Here is a 12,740-nt window from a genome sequence, read left to right as displayed (position 1 = left end):
GGATGGTGCCCTCTGCAGTGCTGGGAGTGTATGTGAGGACAACGGTAGGATGAAAACTGGCAGGAGAGAAAACAGGTTGCTGCAGGAGTTACTTCTGTCAGACTTCTGTTTAAGGATAAAAAAAATCATTTCCTTTTAAAAATCATTGTTCAAAAGCAGGATATGGAAAATCTAGTCTTTTAGACAGCAGAAAGCCGAGCACACCCAGTGATAACTACAAAAACAACGCCTAATGACTCCTTAAGCAATGTTAGCCTCACAAAGGCACATTTCTAATAGAGCAAAGACTACAGGGTCAGTTTGTCTGAATGAGATTCTCCGCCTTGCTATGATGTTCTAGTCCTGATCAAACACAAGTTAAAACCCAGTGTGCGTGATTTATTTTATCAAAGCAATCATGAGACTAAGACAATTGTCAAAAAAAAAATTATAATTTTAAAAAATGATTCTTAATCATTTGAAATGTAGCCGTCCCACATCCACCGCAGACAAACAAACAAAAAGTAATGAATAAATAAAATACTAACACATCCCCATGAGGAAATAACAAGGAGGAAGAAACCGCTAAATTGTTTACATATCTAAAAACAACTATGAGTCAGATTACAGTGCTTTCATCGCTTCTGAAAAGGCACACTCGAGCCGACTCTCATTTCAAGTATAATAAATGGAAAAACGACTGTGGAAAATGTGTATTACTTGGTATGGATGGGAAACGTGGTGATAAATGGCCCTGGGCTTGAATGCTATTAATCAACTGTTCCTCTCTGTACTCAATGGGGTTCTCCCTGAGCACTAATGTACTTGGGATGGACATCATGTTACAATGTGCAATTTAAAGTCTGGATGAGGCTCTGAGTAACAGTACATAGTTATTGAGCAATTGAAATGGGAGTTGGAAGGCTGGTGGAGAGAAAGAGAAAGGAAAATATTCAATGACAGACTCTGGCTTCTGAGAAACCACCAGTAGTACTTTTATGCACTCCTATTTCAGGTCTGGGTGCATGTATGTCATTTTGGTCCTATCGTGGTCTGTGCAGTTGCTCAACTGGAGTGAGAAAAAATAATGCAGGCTATCGCTTGTATACAATGTTGCAAATGCTTGCAAAATATTACATGCTTATGTATAGATGGTGAAAACAACACCACTAAAGCTGGTTTATGAAGCAGGCATATTAACACTTTTGTGAATACGTATCCAATATAAAAACACCAACAAAAAAATAATAAATAATACAATAGAAAGTTAAGCACAGCAGAAAAACACAGTACTGTGGAAAAGTCGCAAGTTCCCTTTCAGTTGATTCACTCAGTACAACACATAGGTATGGGATATCGCGCCCTTGCGTGTCCTGGCTGAAGAAACCTTTATTCACGCCTTTAAGGCAGATGACGTGTGATGACATGCGCACGGCCCCGCCTGCACATATAGCCGCTGTCATCACAGTCATCCCTCAGTTCTTACGCTCTTCACCTCGCTGAGAACACCTCTGGTGAGTTGGGCTAGCTAGCTGCTGCTAGTTAGCTCCGTTGTCTGCCGACTTGAACTTAGCTTAACTGCCCCTGTTGGTTTTAGCCTCCACCGCGCAGTTGGTGTGTAGGTTGCCCGCGGAGCGCTAATGTCAAGTTTTTCCTGTGCAGCGTTTTGCTTTGCGTTTTGGAATGGATTCCAAACCGAAGCGAGCAAAGCAGAAATCTTCTGTTCGCCCCGTCCTCAGGGATGCGGTTTCTCTTTGCATGAGAGCGACCAGCACGATGCCTGCCCTGTCTGCCTGGGGATCGTCAACGCGAGCCCGAAGCCTGTGCGTTTTGCCGCCAGCTCCGGCGCTCGACCATGGAAAGACGGGTGACGTTTGTGGAAAAAGTGCTGGGACGCTTGGCTGTCGCACGGCATGACCCTCTCCTTTCCGAGTCTGGAGCCCCGGCTTCATCCGGTCGATGTCCCCCGCAATTAGCTGGGCTGACCACATGGAATATGTTGACGGGTTAGCTGATGACGAGCCGGAACCATGCAGGAGCGCTGACTGGCTTCAGCCTGGTTGAAGCCCGCCAGCGATCCCCAGGAAGACGATGACGTGCTGGACAGCCTGGAAATCCATGGTTTGTCAGAGGATGAGCAGGAGAGCTCATTGTCGGCCCAATGTGCCACCGCTGCTGCGCCCGTCGGCCACGATGACACCTCTCTTTTCTCCCTGTTTCGCCGTGCTGCTGAGAAGCTGGCCCTCTCCTCCGACAGAAGCCGTCGCGATTCGCGGGTTTTTTCCTCCCACCGGAGCCCGCAATGGCCAAAAACTGCCTTCCTACGTTCCCAGACTTTCTCTGCGAGCTAACAGCATCATGGGACAAACCTCTGTCTACCCCCGTCACTGTGCCCGGCTATGGACAGTACATGGAATTGGACGGCGCCGAGGGGGCTGGCTTAGCTAACCCACTCCCTATGGAGCCATCTCTGGCTGCTTATCTGGCCCCGTCCCATAACCATGTTGTCGGCGGCCCCGCAACTCTGCCGTCCAAGCACTGCAGATTCTCTGATTCGCAGCTGGAGAAGATTTATCGGGCTCAGGCTGGCACTGCTCGTGCCATGAGCTCCGTCACCATGCTCCAGACGTACCAGGCAATGTGCCTGGCGGAGCTCGGATCGCTGGTGCCTGATGACAGCCCGCTGGCACCTCTCCGTGGGTGCTGCGAACCGTTGCCATGGGTTACCAGTTGCAGTTCTGGGTCAAGCCGCCTCATTTCCAAAGAGTCGTAAACACGACTGTCAACACCGAGGCGGCCATGATACTGAGAGAGAAAATAAAGGCGCTATTCCAGAAAAGAGCAATATGAGTGGTCCCCGCTTCGGAGACAGACAAAGGTTGGTACAGCCGTTATTTTGTTGTGCCGAAAAAAGAGGGAGGGCTTCATCACATCCTCGACCTGCGAGTCTTGAACACGTATCTACGAACGTACAGGTTCAAGATGTTAACACTCAGACAGCTCTTGAATGCAGTCAGCCCGGGAGATTGGTTTGCAACAATCGATCTAACAGATGCTTATTTTCATGTGGCTATACACCTGAAACACAGGCAGTTTCTGAGGTTTGCATTCGAGGGCGTAGCCTACGAATACCTAGTGCTGCCGTTCGGGCTGTTGCTCGCTCCTCGCACCTTTACAAAATGTGCCGAGGCAGCGCTAGCGCCCCTCAGAGAGAGAGGCATCCGCATCTTAGCCTACGCTGCCTCGCTCAGTTTCAGCTGGGATGCAGACTGCGTTTCCAGATGATATTAAGCTTGTTGGGCATGATTTCATCTATGATCACCATAGTGCCACTTGGACTGTTAAAAATGAGAGCGTTTCAACGCTGGACTCTCTCTCACTGTTTGTGTGCATCCCGTCACCTCCGGAGGAGGCTGCCGGTAACTGCGTCTTGCATGCTAGCTCACCGTCCTTGGAGGGAGCCCAGGCTGCTGCATCAGGGCTCTCGGATTGGGAGGGTGTTGTTTCGCAAGGTGGTGTCCACAGATGCTTCCCTAAGAAGGTGGGGAGCGCTGTGCGAGGGTGCATCAGTGAGAGGGATCTGGTTCGCAGCCCAGCGCCAGCTGCATATCAACCACTTAGAGCTGTTAGCAGTGTTCTTAGCTCTAAAACATTTCCGTCCAGTCCTGGAGGGCCAGCATGTCTTAGTCAGGACGGACAATTCAACAGTGGTGTCTTACATAAAGGGGCAGGGAGGAACACGTTTTCTCCCCCTGTTGAAGTTGTCTCGCTTTCTGCTGTTATGGTGCAGTGTTCATTTTCTGTCTCTAAGAGCCACCCATGTTCTGGGCCACCTGAACCTGGGGCCGGACCTTCTCTCCAGGGGGGTCCTCTGGTGAGAGAATGGAGGTTACACCCTTTAATAGTGGCTCAGATTTTGGATCTATTTGGCAAGGCACAAATAGATCTTTTTGCTTCCAGGGTAAATACTCACTGCCCCCTGTTCTTCTCCATAATCGACCACAATGCACCCTTGGGCTTGAACGCGCTAGCGCACCAATGGCCAGACGTGCTCCTGTATGCATTTCCCCCAGAGTAAATGATATCTCCAGTTGTAGAGAGAGTGCGTCGGCATTCCCTCTCTCTGATTCTAGTGGCCCCTTGGTGGCCCACAAGGTCGTGGTATGCAGAGATAATCAGCCTGCTAGCAGCGAGTCCTTGGCAGCTTCCTCTCCGCAGGGATCTCCTCTCTCAGGCGTGAGGAGAAGTGTTTCATCCGCGCCCAGATCTGTGGTGCCTTCATGCTTACCTGCTGAGAGGTTAAACTTGATTTCTAAGGGTTTGCCACCTAGTGTGATAGCGACAATTCAGAGTGCTAGGGCCTCATCTACTAGAGGCTTGTACGCTTACAAATGGTGAGCCTTCAAGCAATGGTGCCAGGACCGCCACACTCTCCCAGGGATCAATAAAGTATTCTGATTCTGATTCAGTGCTCTACTGTGGATGGTTTTGACATTACTGCAGGAGCTGCTGGATAAGGGCCTTTCATTTTTGACAATTAAGGTTTATTTAGCAGCTATATCTGCTTGTCATATTGGCTTTGACGGGGTGACACTAGGTGCACATCCCCTCGCCATACGTTTTCTGAAAGGAGTTCGCCGGCTGAGGCCCGTGCTTAAGTCCAGTGTCCCTGCTTAGGACTTGTCTTTGGTGCTGGAGGCCCTTTGTAGCCCCCCGTTTGAACCCATTGAGTCTGTGGATATGAAATTTCTTTCATATAAGACTGCATTACTTCTCGCTTTGGCTTCGGCAAAGCGAGTGGGTGAAATTCATGCGCTGTCTGTGCATCCCTCCTGCACACAGTTCTCTCCTGATGGCCACAAGGTTGTATTGCGTCCAAATGCTGCCTATTTTCCCAAGATCATGACTGCATCTTATAGCTCAATGGAGTTTGAGTTGCTGAGCTTTTGCTCCCCTCCTTTTGCATCTGAGCAGCAGAGGAGGATGCATTCTCTTTGTCCAGTGCGTGTGCTACGCACCTACATTGAGCGCACTCAGAATGTGCGTTTATGTGACCAGCTGTTTGTCTGCTTCGCTAATCCAAATAGAGGTAGAGCTCTGTCCATACAGAGGCTGTCCCACTGGATCATAGAAGCTATCTCACTGGCATACGGCACCAGAGGTCTTGCTTTGCCCCACCGGGTGAGAGCTCATTCCACCAGGGGGATGGCAACCTCATGGGCTCTTTTTAAAGGGGTGCCTGTAGCTAGGGCTGCTCAATTAATCAAATTTTAATCACGATTACGATCTGGGCTTTCAACGATCATTAAAAATGAATGTGCCGATTATTAGCACCTCCCTCATGCTTTACTCTGGCGCTGCTCCGTGTGGCAAATCGAGCGCACCTCTCTGCATTTCGAACACGCGTCACAACAATTAAGAGGACCCGAGGGAAGCTCGGAAAGCTAAGCAGAAGTTATTTGGAGAGGAGCGTGACTGCCGTTGGTTGAAAAGAGAGGTAAAAAAAAATTTAAGTGGTGTGGAAACCTTATGGGTTCGCGGAGTCAGACGTGGATCAAGTAGACATAGTGTGTAAACTTTGCTACAGTGTCGTACCTGCACCACGGAGCAACACTGCAAAGTTCACTAAACATAGATGTTTACATTTTTCATTTATTTTTTACATTGCAAACATTTGCACTGTTATCAGTATTTGCACACTATTTTATATTATTTTTTAAAGTCATTATTCAATACATTGTTATTGTTAACCCTTTAAAGCCGGTCAGAGCGGCACGCTCCGTTTTGTGTAACTATTTTTAAATCCCTGTAGAACCGGAACCATGTAAGCTAGCGCAATAATTTTTGCATATAAAACTTACATCTTATGCCATCAGCTTGTCCTCGGTCACGGTTTCCTTCCACATAAAGCTTTGCAAAAATTGCATAAAAAGCGCTTGCAGGAACAAAAACATAATATTCCAGAAACACGCTTTACCGATCCGATCAGCTGTTCGTAACACTTCCCACATTGAAACAGACGTCAGCGCGAACTATCGCATGTCCGCCATTTCCTGCCTGAAACAGGAAATGACATCATTTTCGCGAAAAATGTAGTTTTTTACTTGTAGGCCTTAAAAGCCTATACTGGTGTTTTTATAAGTCATGTTTGACTTCTTTGAATAGTTTCTGGGATGCTTAGAACTCGAATTGCACAGCTGGAAATAGTTTATTTTGATGCACATGCTGTTTTCTTTGCAAATTTACATCATAGGATTGTTTCTTTGTTTTTCCTGCAGTATATAAAAATTGCTGTATCTCCAAAATAAAACTATGAAGACACTCAAAATAAATTTCCTGTTGTTGTAAACTATTTTTTGCAACTTTTTTGTATTTAAAGTTTTGAGGGATAAACCTCTTAAATTTCTCCAAGTGGAAATATATGTAAAAAAAACAAAAACGATTTTCTATTTTTTTGCAATTTATTGCACTTTTTTGCAATTAATGTAGTTACTATGGACTTAATGCATACATATTATTAAAATATGGGCTATAACAGTTGTATTGATGTATAGCAACTTGAAATGCTCCCACAACTGGCACTACAACATGTAAAAAAATAATATAAGCTCTGGCGGACTTGCCCATATGGAAAAGTTATATATAAATCTTATAAAGTTTGTATCTGTCTTGTGTGAAACTTGTATGAAAAGCATATAAGAGTGAAAACAGATATAAGATCCCTTGAAAAATTATATAATGAAACTTGTATGTTTTGGATACTTACTAAAACAATGTATGAAAGTAATGAGAAAGTGGCCACTTTCATGAGTAATCACATATAAGTTTTTACTATTTCTTTTCCATATGGGTGGTTCTATAGTAGGTCTTAAAGGGTTAAATAAATATCGTCAAATAATCGAGATCTCAATTTCAGTGAAAATAATCATGATTATAATTTTTGCCATAATCGAGCAGCCCTACCTGTAGCTGATATTTGTGCGGCAGCTAGTTGGGCATCACCGCACACTTTTGTGCTGTTTTATAGGTTGGACGTTACAGCCCCTTCGGTGGCTCATGCTGTCCTTTCTGCTGGGTCTACCACTCACTAAGGACGTGGTGGTCCGATTCCGGTTCGGTGGCTGCTCTGCAGGGTGTGTATATACACTCAACAAAAATATAAACGCAACACCTTTGATACTGCTCCCATTCCCCATGGGATGGACGTAGAGACCTAAAATTCATTCCAGATACACAATATAACCATCCCTCCCAAACAGTGGTCACAAATCAGTCCAAATGTGTGGTAGTGGGCACATCTGCCATATTGAGATAATCCATCCCACCTCACAGGTGTGCCACATCAGGATGCTGATCTGACATCATGAGTAGTGCACAGGTGTACCTCAGACTGCCCACAACAAAAGGCCACCCTGGAATGTGCAGTTTTTTGCGCTATTGGGGGTCTGGGGACCCAGAACCGGTCAGTATCTGGTGTGACCACCATTTGCCTCATGCAGTGCAACACATCGTCGCATGGAGTCTATCAGATTGTCAATTGTGGCCTGTGGAATGTTGGTCCACTCCACTTCAATGGCTGTGCGAGGTTGTTGGATATTCGTGGGAACTGGTACACGCTGTCGTATACGCCGGTCAAGCACATCCCGAACATGCTCAATGGGTGACATGTCCGGTGAGTATGCTGGCCATGCAAGAACTGGGACATTCTCAGCTGCCATCTGCCCTGAACAATGTGAACCATGATTCATCCGTGAAGCGCACACCTCTCCAACGTGCCAGACGTCATCGAATGTGAGCATTTGCCCACACAAGTCTGTTACGGCGACGAGCTGGAGTCAGGTCAAGACGGGCATGCAGTTGAGCGTCCCTGAGACGGTTTCTGACAGTTTGTGCAGAAATTGTTTGGTTGTGCAAACCAATTGTTCCAGCAGCTGTCTGGGTGGCTGGTCTCAGACGATCTTGGAGGTGAACCTGCTGGATGTGGAGGTCCTGGGCTGGTGTGGTTACACGAGGTCTGCGGTTGTGAGGCCGGTTGGATGTGCTGCCATATTCTCTGAAACGCCTGTGGAGACGGCTTATGGTTGAGAAATGAACATTCAATGCATGGGCGACAGATCTGGTTGACATTCCTGCTGTCAGCATGCCAATTGCACGCTCCCTCATTGCTTGTGGCATCTGTGGCATTTTGCTGTGAGACAAAACTGCACATTCCAGGGTGGCCTTTTGTTGTGGGCAGTCTGAGGTACACCTGTGCACTACTCATGATGTCAGATCAGCATCCTGATGTGGCACACCTGTGAGGTGGGATGGATTATCTCAATATGGCAGATGTGCCCACTACCACACATTTGGACTGATTTGTGACCACTGTTTGGGAGGGATGGTTATATTGTGTATCTGGAATGAATTTTAGGTCTCTACGTCCATCCCATGGGGAATGGGAGCAGTAACAAAGGTGTTGCGTTTATATTTTTGTTGAGTGTATGTCACATACTCAGTGTTGGGAAGGTTACTTTTAAAATGTATTCCATTACAGAATACAGAATACATGCCCCAAAATGTATTCAGTAACGTATTCCGTTACGTTACTCAATGACAGTAACGTATTCTGAATACTTTGGATTACTTAATATATTATCATGCTTTTTACAACAACGTGAATGTACTATTGCTGTGTGATTTATTACTATTACTGAAGGTCCGCGACTCCGAACTGTAGTAAAGGGACCTCTGACTAATACGGCGGGGTCCGTGTCGGCTTGTAGCCGAAAACTAGCTTTACTTTGTTGTGTGGGTCAACTTTTCTTGCGAGAGACAGAGAGAGGCGTTGAAAGGCTGCTCCAACAGAACTTATTGTTTTCGGAGGAAAATACGAACACAGCGTACAGTCGAGTCTTAATAGCTTACTTACAACTGGGCTCGTCAGGCACTCTTCTTGGCTGAAGTGGTTATTATTATATTTACATGCTTCCAGCTCCCGTTTCTGCTCCATGACAGCTCATACTTTTCCTTTTTCTCCCTCCTCGTGCTCACAGACCCATAACGTGTATGGCAGTCCATTCTCCCTGCAACACGGACTACACTGCCCATGATGCTCCATTCTTTAGAGCTATGCTTGTAGCATTCCGCCTGTTAGCTTAGCACAACAACAACAACAGGCGCTCTCTCACCCAGGAAACACACAGTCGCAGAGAGAGAGAGCGTCGCCCTGTAACCATGGCAACCGTAACGCTGCCGCCTGGAACAACAGAACGTAGCTGTCAAACAAAACCCAAACAGTCCTGACCCGCGACAAAATGAAACAGGAAAGTACCGCAGTGTAATCCATTTATTTCAACAAAGTAACTGTATTCTGAATACCACCTTTTTAAACGGTAACTGTAACGGAATACAGTTACTCATATTTTGTATTTTAAATACGTAACGGCGGTACATGTATTCCGTTACTCCCCAACACTGCCCATACTTATGTGTTGTACCGAGTGAATCGACTGAAAGGGAACGAATAGTTATGTCTATAACTTCTGTTCACTGAAGGAGAGGAACGAGGTACAACACAAGGTGGCCCCACTGAGCAGTTTGGCTCGGTGAAGAGCGGCTATCGAACTGAGGGATGACTGTGATGACAGCGGCTATATGTGCAGGCGGGGCCGTGCGCGTGTCATCATACGTCATCTGCCTTAAAGCCGTGAATAAAGGTTTCTTCAGCCACGACACGCGAGGGCGTGATATCCCATACTTATGTGTTGTACCTTGTTCCTCTCCTTCAGGGAACAGAAGTTATAGACATAACTATTCGTTATCCCTCAGTCCTTTATATTTTGCTTCCAAGAAGCCAGATTTGTAATTTTTTAAAGTGCTTTTCAGCAATAGCTCTCCAGGCTTTCTGAAGTTGTTGTTAAGTTGTTAAGCCACATAACCCCAACTTATGAATCACTCAAGCATAAAAAAGGTCCCCAACTCAAGGGATAAAACAGTGTTGTTTCGGCACATAACAGATAACTTAGCTTAGACAAATTTGAAATTGAATCTTTAACCTTTCTGTTTACAGCAAACTGACGCAAAAACATATAATTTGCTAACTTATCTTTAGTTGAATCTACATGTCAAAGATAACACAGTTTGACAGGCATAAAATACTATTTTTGCACCAACAATGTGATTTGCAAAGTGCTGTTAGCTGACAACTCGGCATATCTCAGTATGGTTTGCAGTGTGTCCTTAAACAATTTGAGGAAACTGGACAAGTGGAACACAAAAGAACAAGTGGCAGAACTAAAAAACAATCTTCAGCAGATGTTTAGCTTTCAAAAAGACATTTTTAAAAAATCCAGTAAAGACCAGAGGTATGACCTGAGAGAGGTCATACCTACCAGAGATGCATCTGGTAATTTACTGTTCATTGAAGCCTCATCAGAAATGGTGTCAGTTGAAGGCTGGCTGACAAGAAGCCATTTATAAGGAATGGAAACAAGGAGAAAATTACACAAGAACGCAACTGAAAATCAATGGCAAAGGGTCTATTGGAATGATAAACCCAAATATGACATTTTTGATTAATTATTGTCAATACATTTAGAGGAGGTAGGAGAGAGGCAGCGTACAACAGTGCGTGTCTACAGCCATCTGTAAAACACAGTGGAGGCTCTGTCATGGTTTGCGGCTGCATTTCACCCAGAGGTGTTGGGGATCTCCTTAAAATCGATGGAATTATAAACACAGATTTTGATCAGTCATGCCACACGACACCATCTGGAAAGCACTGCCAATGCATTAAAAGCATACCTGGATAAGGAAAACTCACTGGATTAAGCTCCCCAGAGCTTCGACCCCCAACATTATTGAAGCAGCTTGGGATCATATTTGTAACAAACAAAAGAAAAAGCAGAAACATCAAAAGAAAAGCTTTGAATGTCCTTCAAGAAGCCAAAGGATACTTAAAGAATTTCCAAGATAGCTTGAGAGAGTTCAGACTTGAAGAATTATGGTAGTGACACCAAACGTTGACTTTCAAGCTTATAAGAATTGTATGAACTCTGTAATTGCTTTATACTTTACTGTATATTATAATATTTCCATATATGCACACGTTTCAATAAATTGCTACACCTACTTCACATTTCCCTAAAGAAATGAGGGGTAGCTCAAGACTTCTGCACACTACTGTGAACATAATTTCAATATTTTCTTTAAGGCCTTCCATTACAAGAAATAATAATATTTTTTATCACTTTGGATAAATAACTGATTTTCCACCATCATCAAACAAAATATATATAAAAAAGACCGTCTAAAAAGAAATCTTCCACTGTCAATTACACATTTTGCAAAGTGTACCTGGAATGATGACAACCTGAAGCACTAATAGTACCTGAGCTCCTCAGGAATTCAGTCCAGCAGAATTTCTCAGTAACGTCTGTCTGGATGCCTGTAATATAAACACAGAGACAGCCATAGTGAACTTCATAAAAAATAGTGCAAAGTGCTCCAAATTATCAGTGATCCAAAATACAATTCTTGTGTTCTGTGTAAAAAGCACTTCAGCATGATCACTCTCTGGGGACAAGCCTGAAAATTAAGCTTTCACTGGTTTGGGCTCAGCCATGCAGCTGGCCCGGGGGCTCTTGTCTAATCTATGAAGGGACACTATTTGCCAAACAAGGATACCGGTGGTAAACAACATGGAAGAGAGATTTGGGCTGTCCTACATGGTACGGTGGCCAATGGCAAGAGCAAACACAACTCTGTACTGCAGAAAGTATGATAATGGAGGGAAAATGTCAAAGCTGATTAGTGCAACACTTCAATGGTGAGTCAAGGATGCACAGCATCAGGCGAGGATGTCCATCCTGCAGAACTTACCTTGAGGCTGGACGTAGATTTTGCTGCTTTGGGACACCTTCAGAGGAAAAAAATAAAAAAGAAGTGGTTAAAACAGCTAACAGAACGCAATCAGCAATTATTGGCAGCGTTTGTTTATAGAAATTACATTTGATTATCACCAACTGTGCTTCTCTCTTTTTTTTATGTCCGACAATAGGGACAGCCATTTAAAGCTCTTTGTGTTCTAAGCATATTTAAACAGAGTACTAACTTTAAAAAGAGACTCAGGAAAGCAGTCGCTAAGATAATGCGGGTGCCGCAAAATAAATCAGAGGGGACGGGAAAGAAATTGACTGGATGTTATCACACCAGATCCATCCGCTATGTGTGTTTTCTGTCGCAATAAAAAGCTTGGCGATGCCTCTCAGTGCCTGTCCTGTCTACCAGCTGTCAGCACTAAATGGCAGAGATAAAGCACTCCACTTGCCTCAATCTGCAGCCTATGGCTGGAATCTAATCTGAAAATAAAACACTGTAATATTGTTTTAATGCCAGACTATTACGGGACAGGGCAGGATATTGTGTTTGTATAGTCAGAGCCCTTCTGCTGTATTTATTGACGCTGTCATTCTCCTGCCGTCTGCAGATGTGCTGTAAAAATGTAAACAAAAACTTTCTCTCTTATTATAAGCTGCAATTAAGCAGACAGAGTAAGAATCTGGGGGAATTGAAATACATGAACTGCGGCCAAACATAGGGCATGTGTGAAAAAAGTGATATCTGCATGTGTAACCATCATGCGTCAAAGTTTAAACTGCATGTCAAATGGCTGGACAGCCCCACCTGAAAGCCCATCCCTCCTCCCACTGGGGGAGGGGGCATTTTTTGTAACTTTCTGCAACTATCAATCCAGAATTTACAACTTCTGGTTAGATGTG

General features: G+C 44.8%; 1 protein-coding gene across 2 annotated transcripts in view; it reads right to left on the bottom strand.

Moving 5' to 3' along the window:
- glt1d1 (glycosyltransferase 1 domain containing 1) overlaps positions 1–12,740 on the bottom strand; it is a 36,285-nt gene that overhangs the window by 18,867 nt on the left and 4,678 nt on the right. For both annotated transcript variants that reach the window (XM_082555929.1, XM_082555928.1), the window contains exons 5-6: positions 11,842–11,878; positions 11,351–11,407 (exon numbers count right to left, since the gene is read on the bottom strand). In XM_082555929.1, the coding sequence (XP_082412055.1) occupies positions 11,351–11,407; positions 11,842–11,878 (94 nt within the window). The remainder of the gene's footprint in view (positions 1–11,350; positions 11,408–11,841; positions 11,879–12,740) is intronic.

The sequence above is a fragment of the Aulonocara stuartgranti genome (assembly GCF_965226115.1).
Source record: "Aulonocara stuartgranti genome assembly, chromosome: 12".
NCBI classification, from domain to species: Eukaryota; Metazoa; Chordata; class Actinopteri; order Cichliformes; family Cichlidae; genus Aulonocara; species Aulonocara stuartgranti.
The sequence above is the reverse complement of the archived record's forward strand: the minus strand, read 5'-3'. Positions and strand labels throughout refer to the sequence as shown.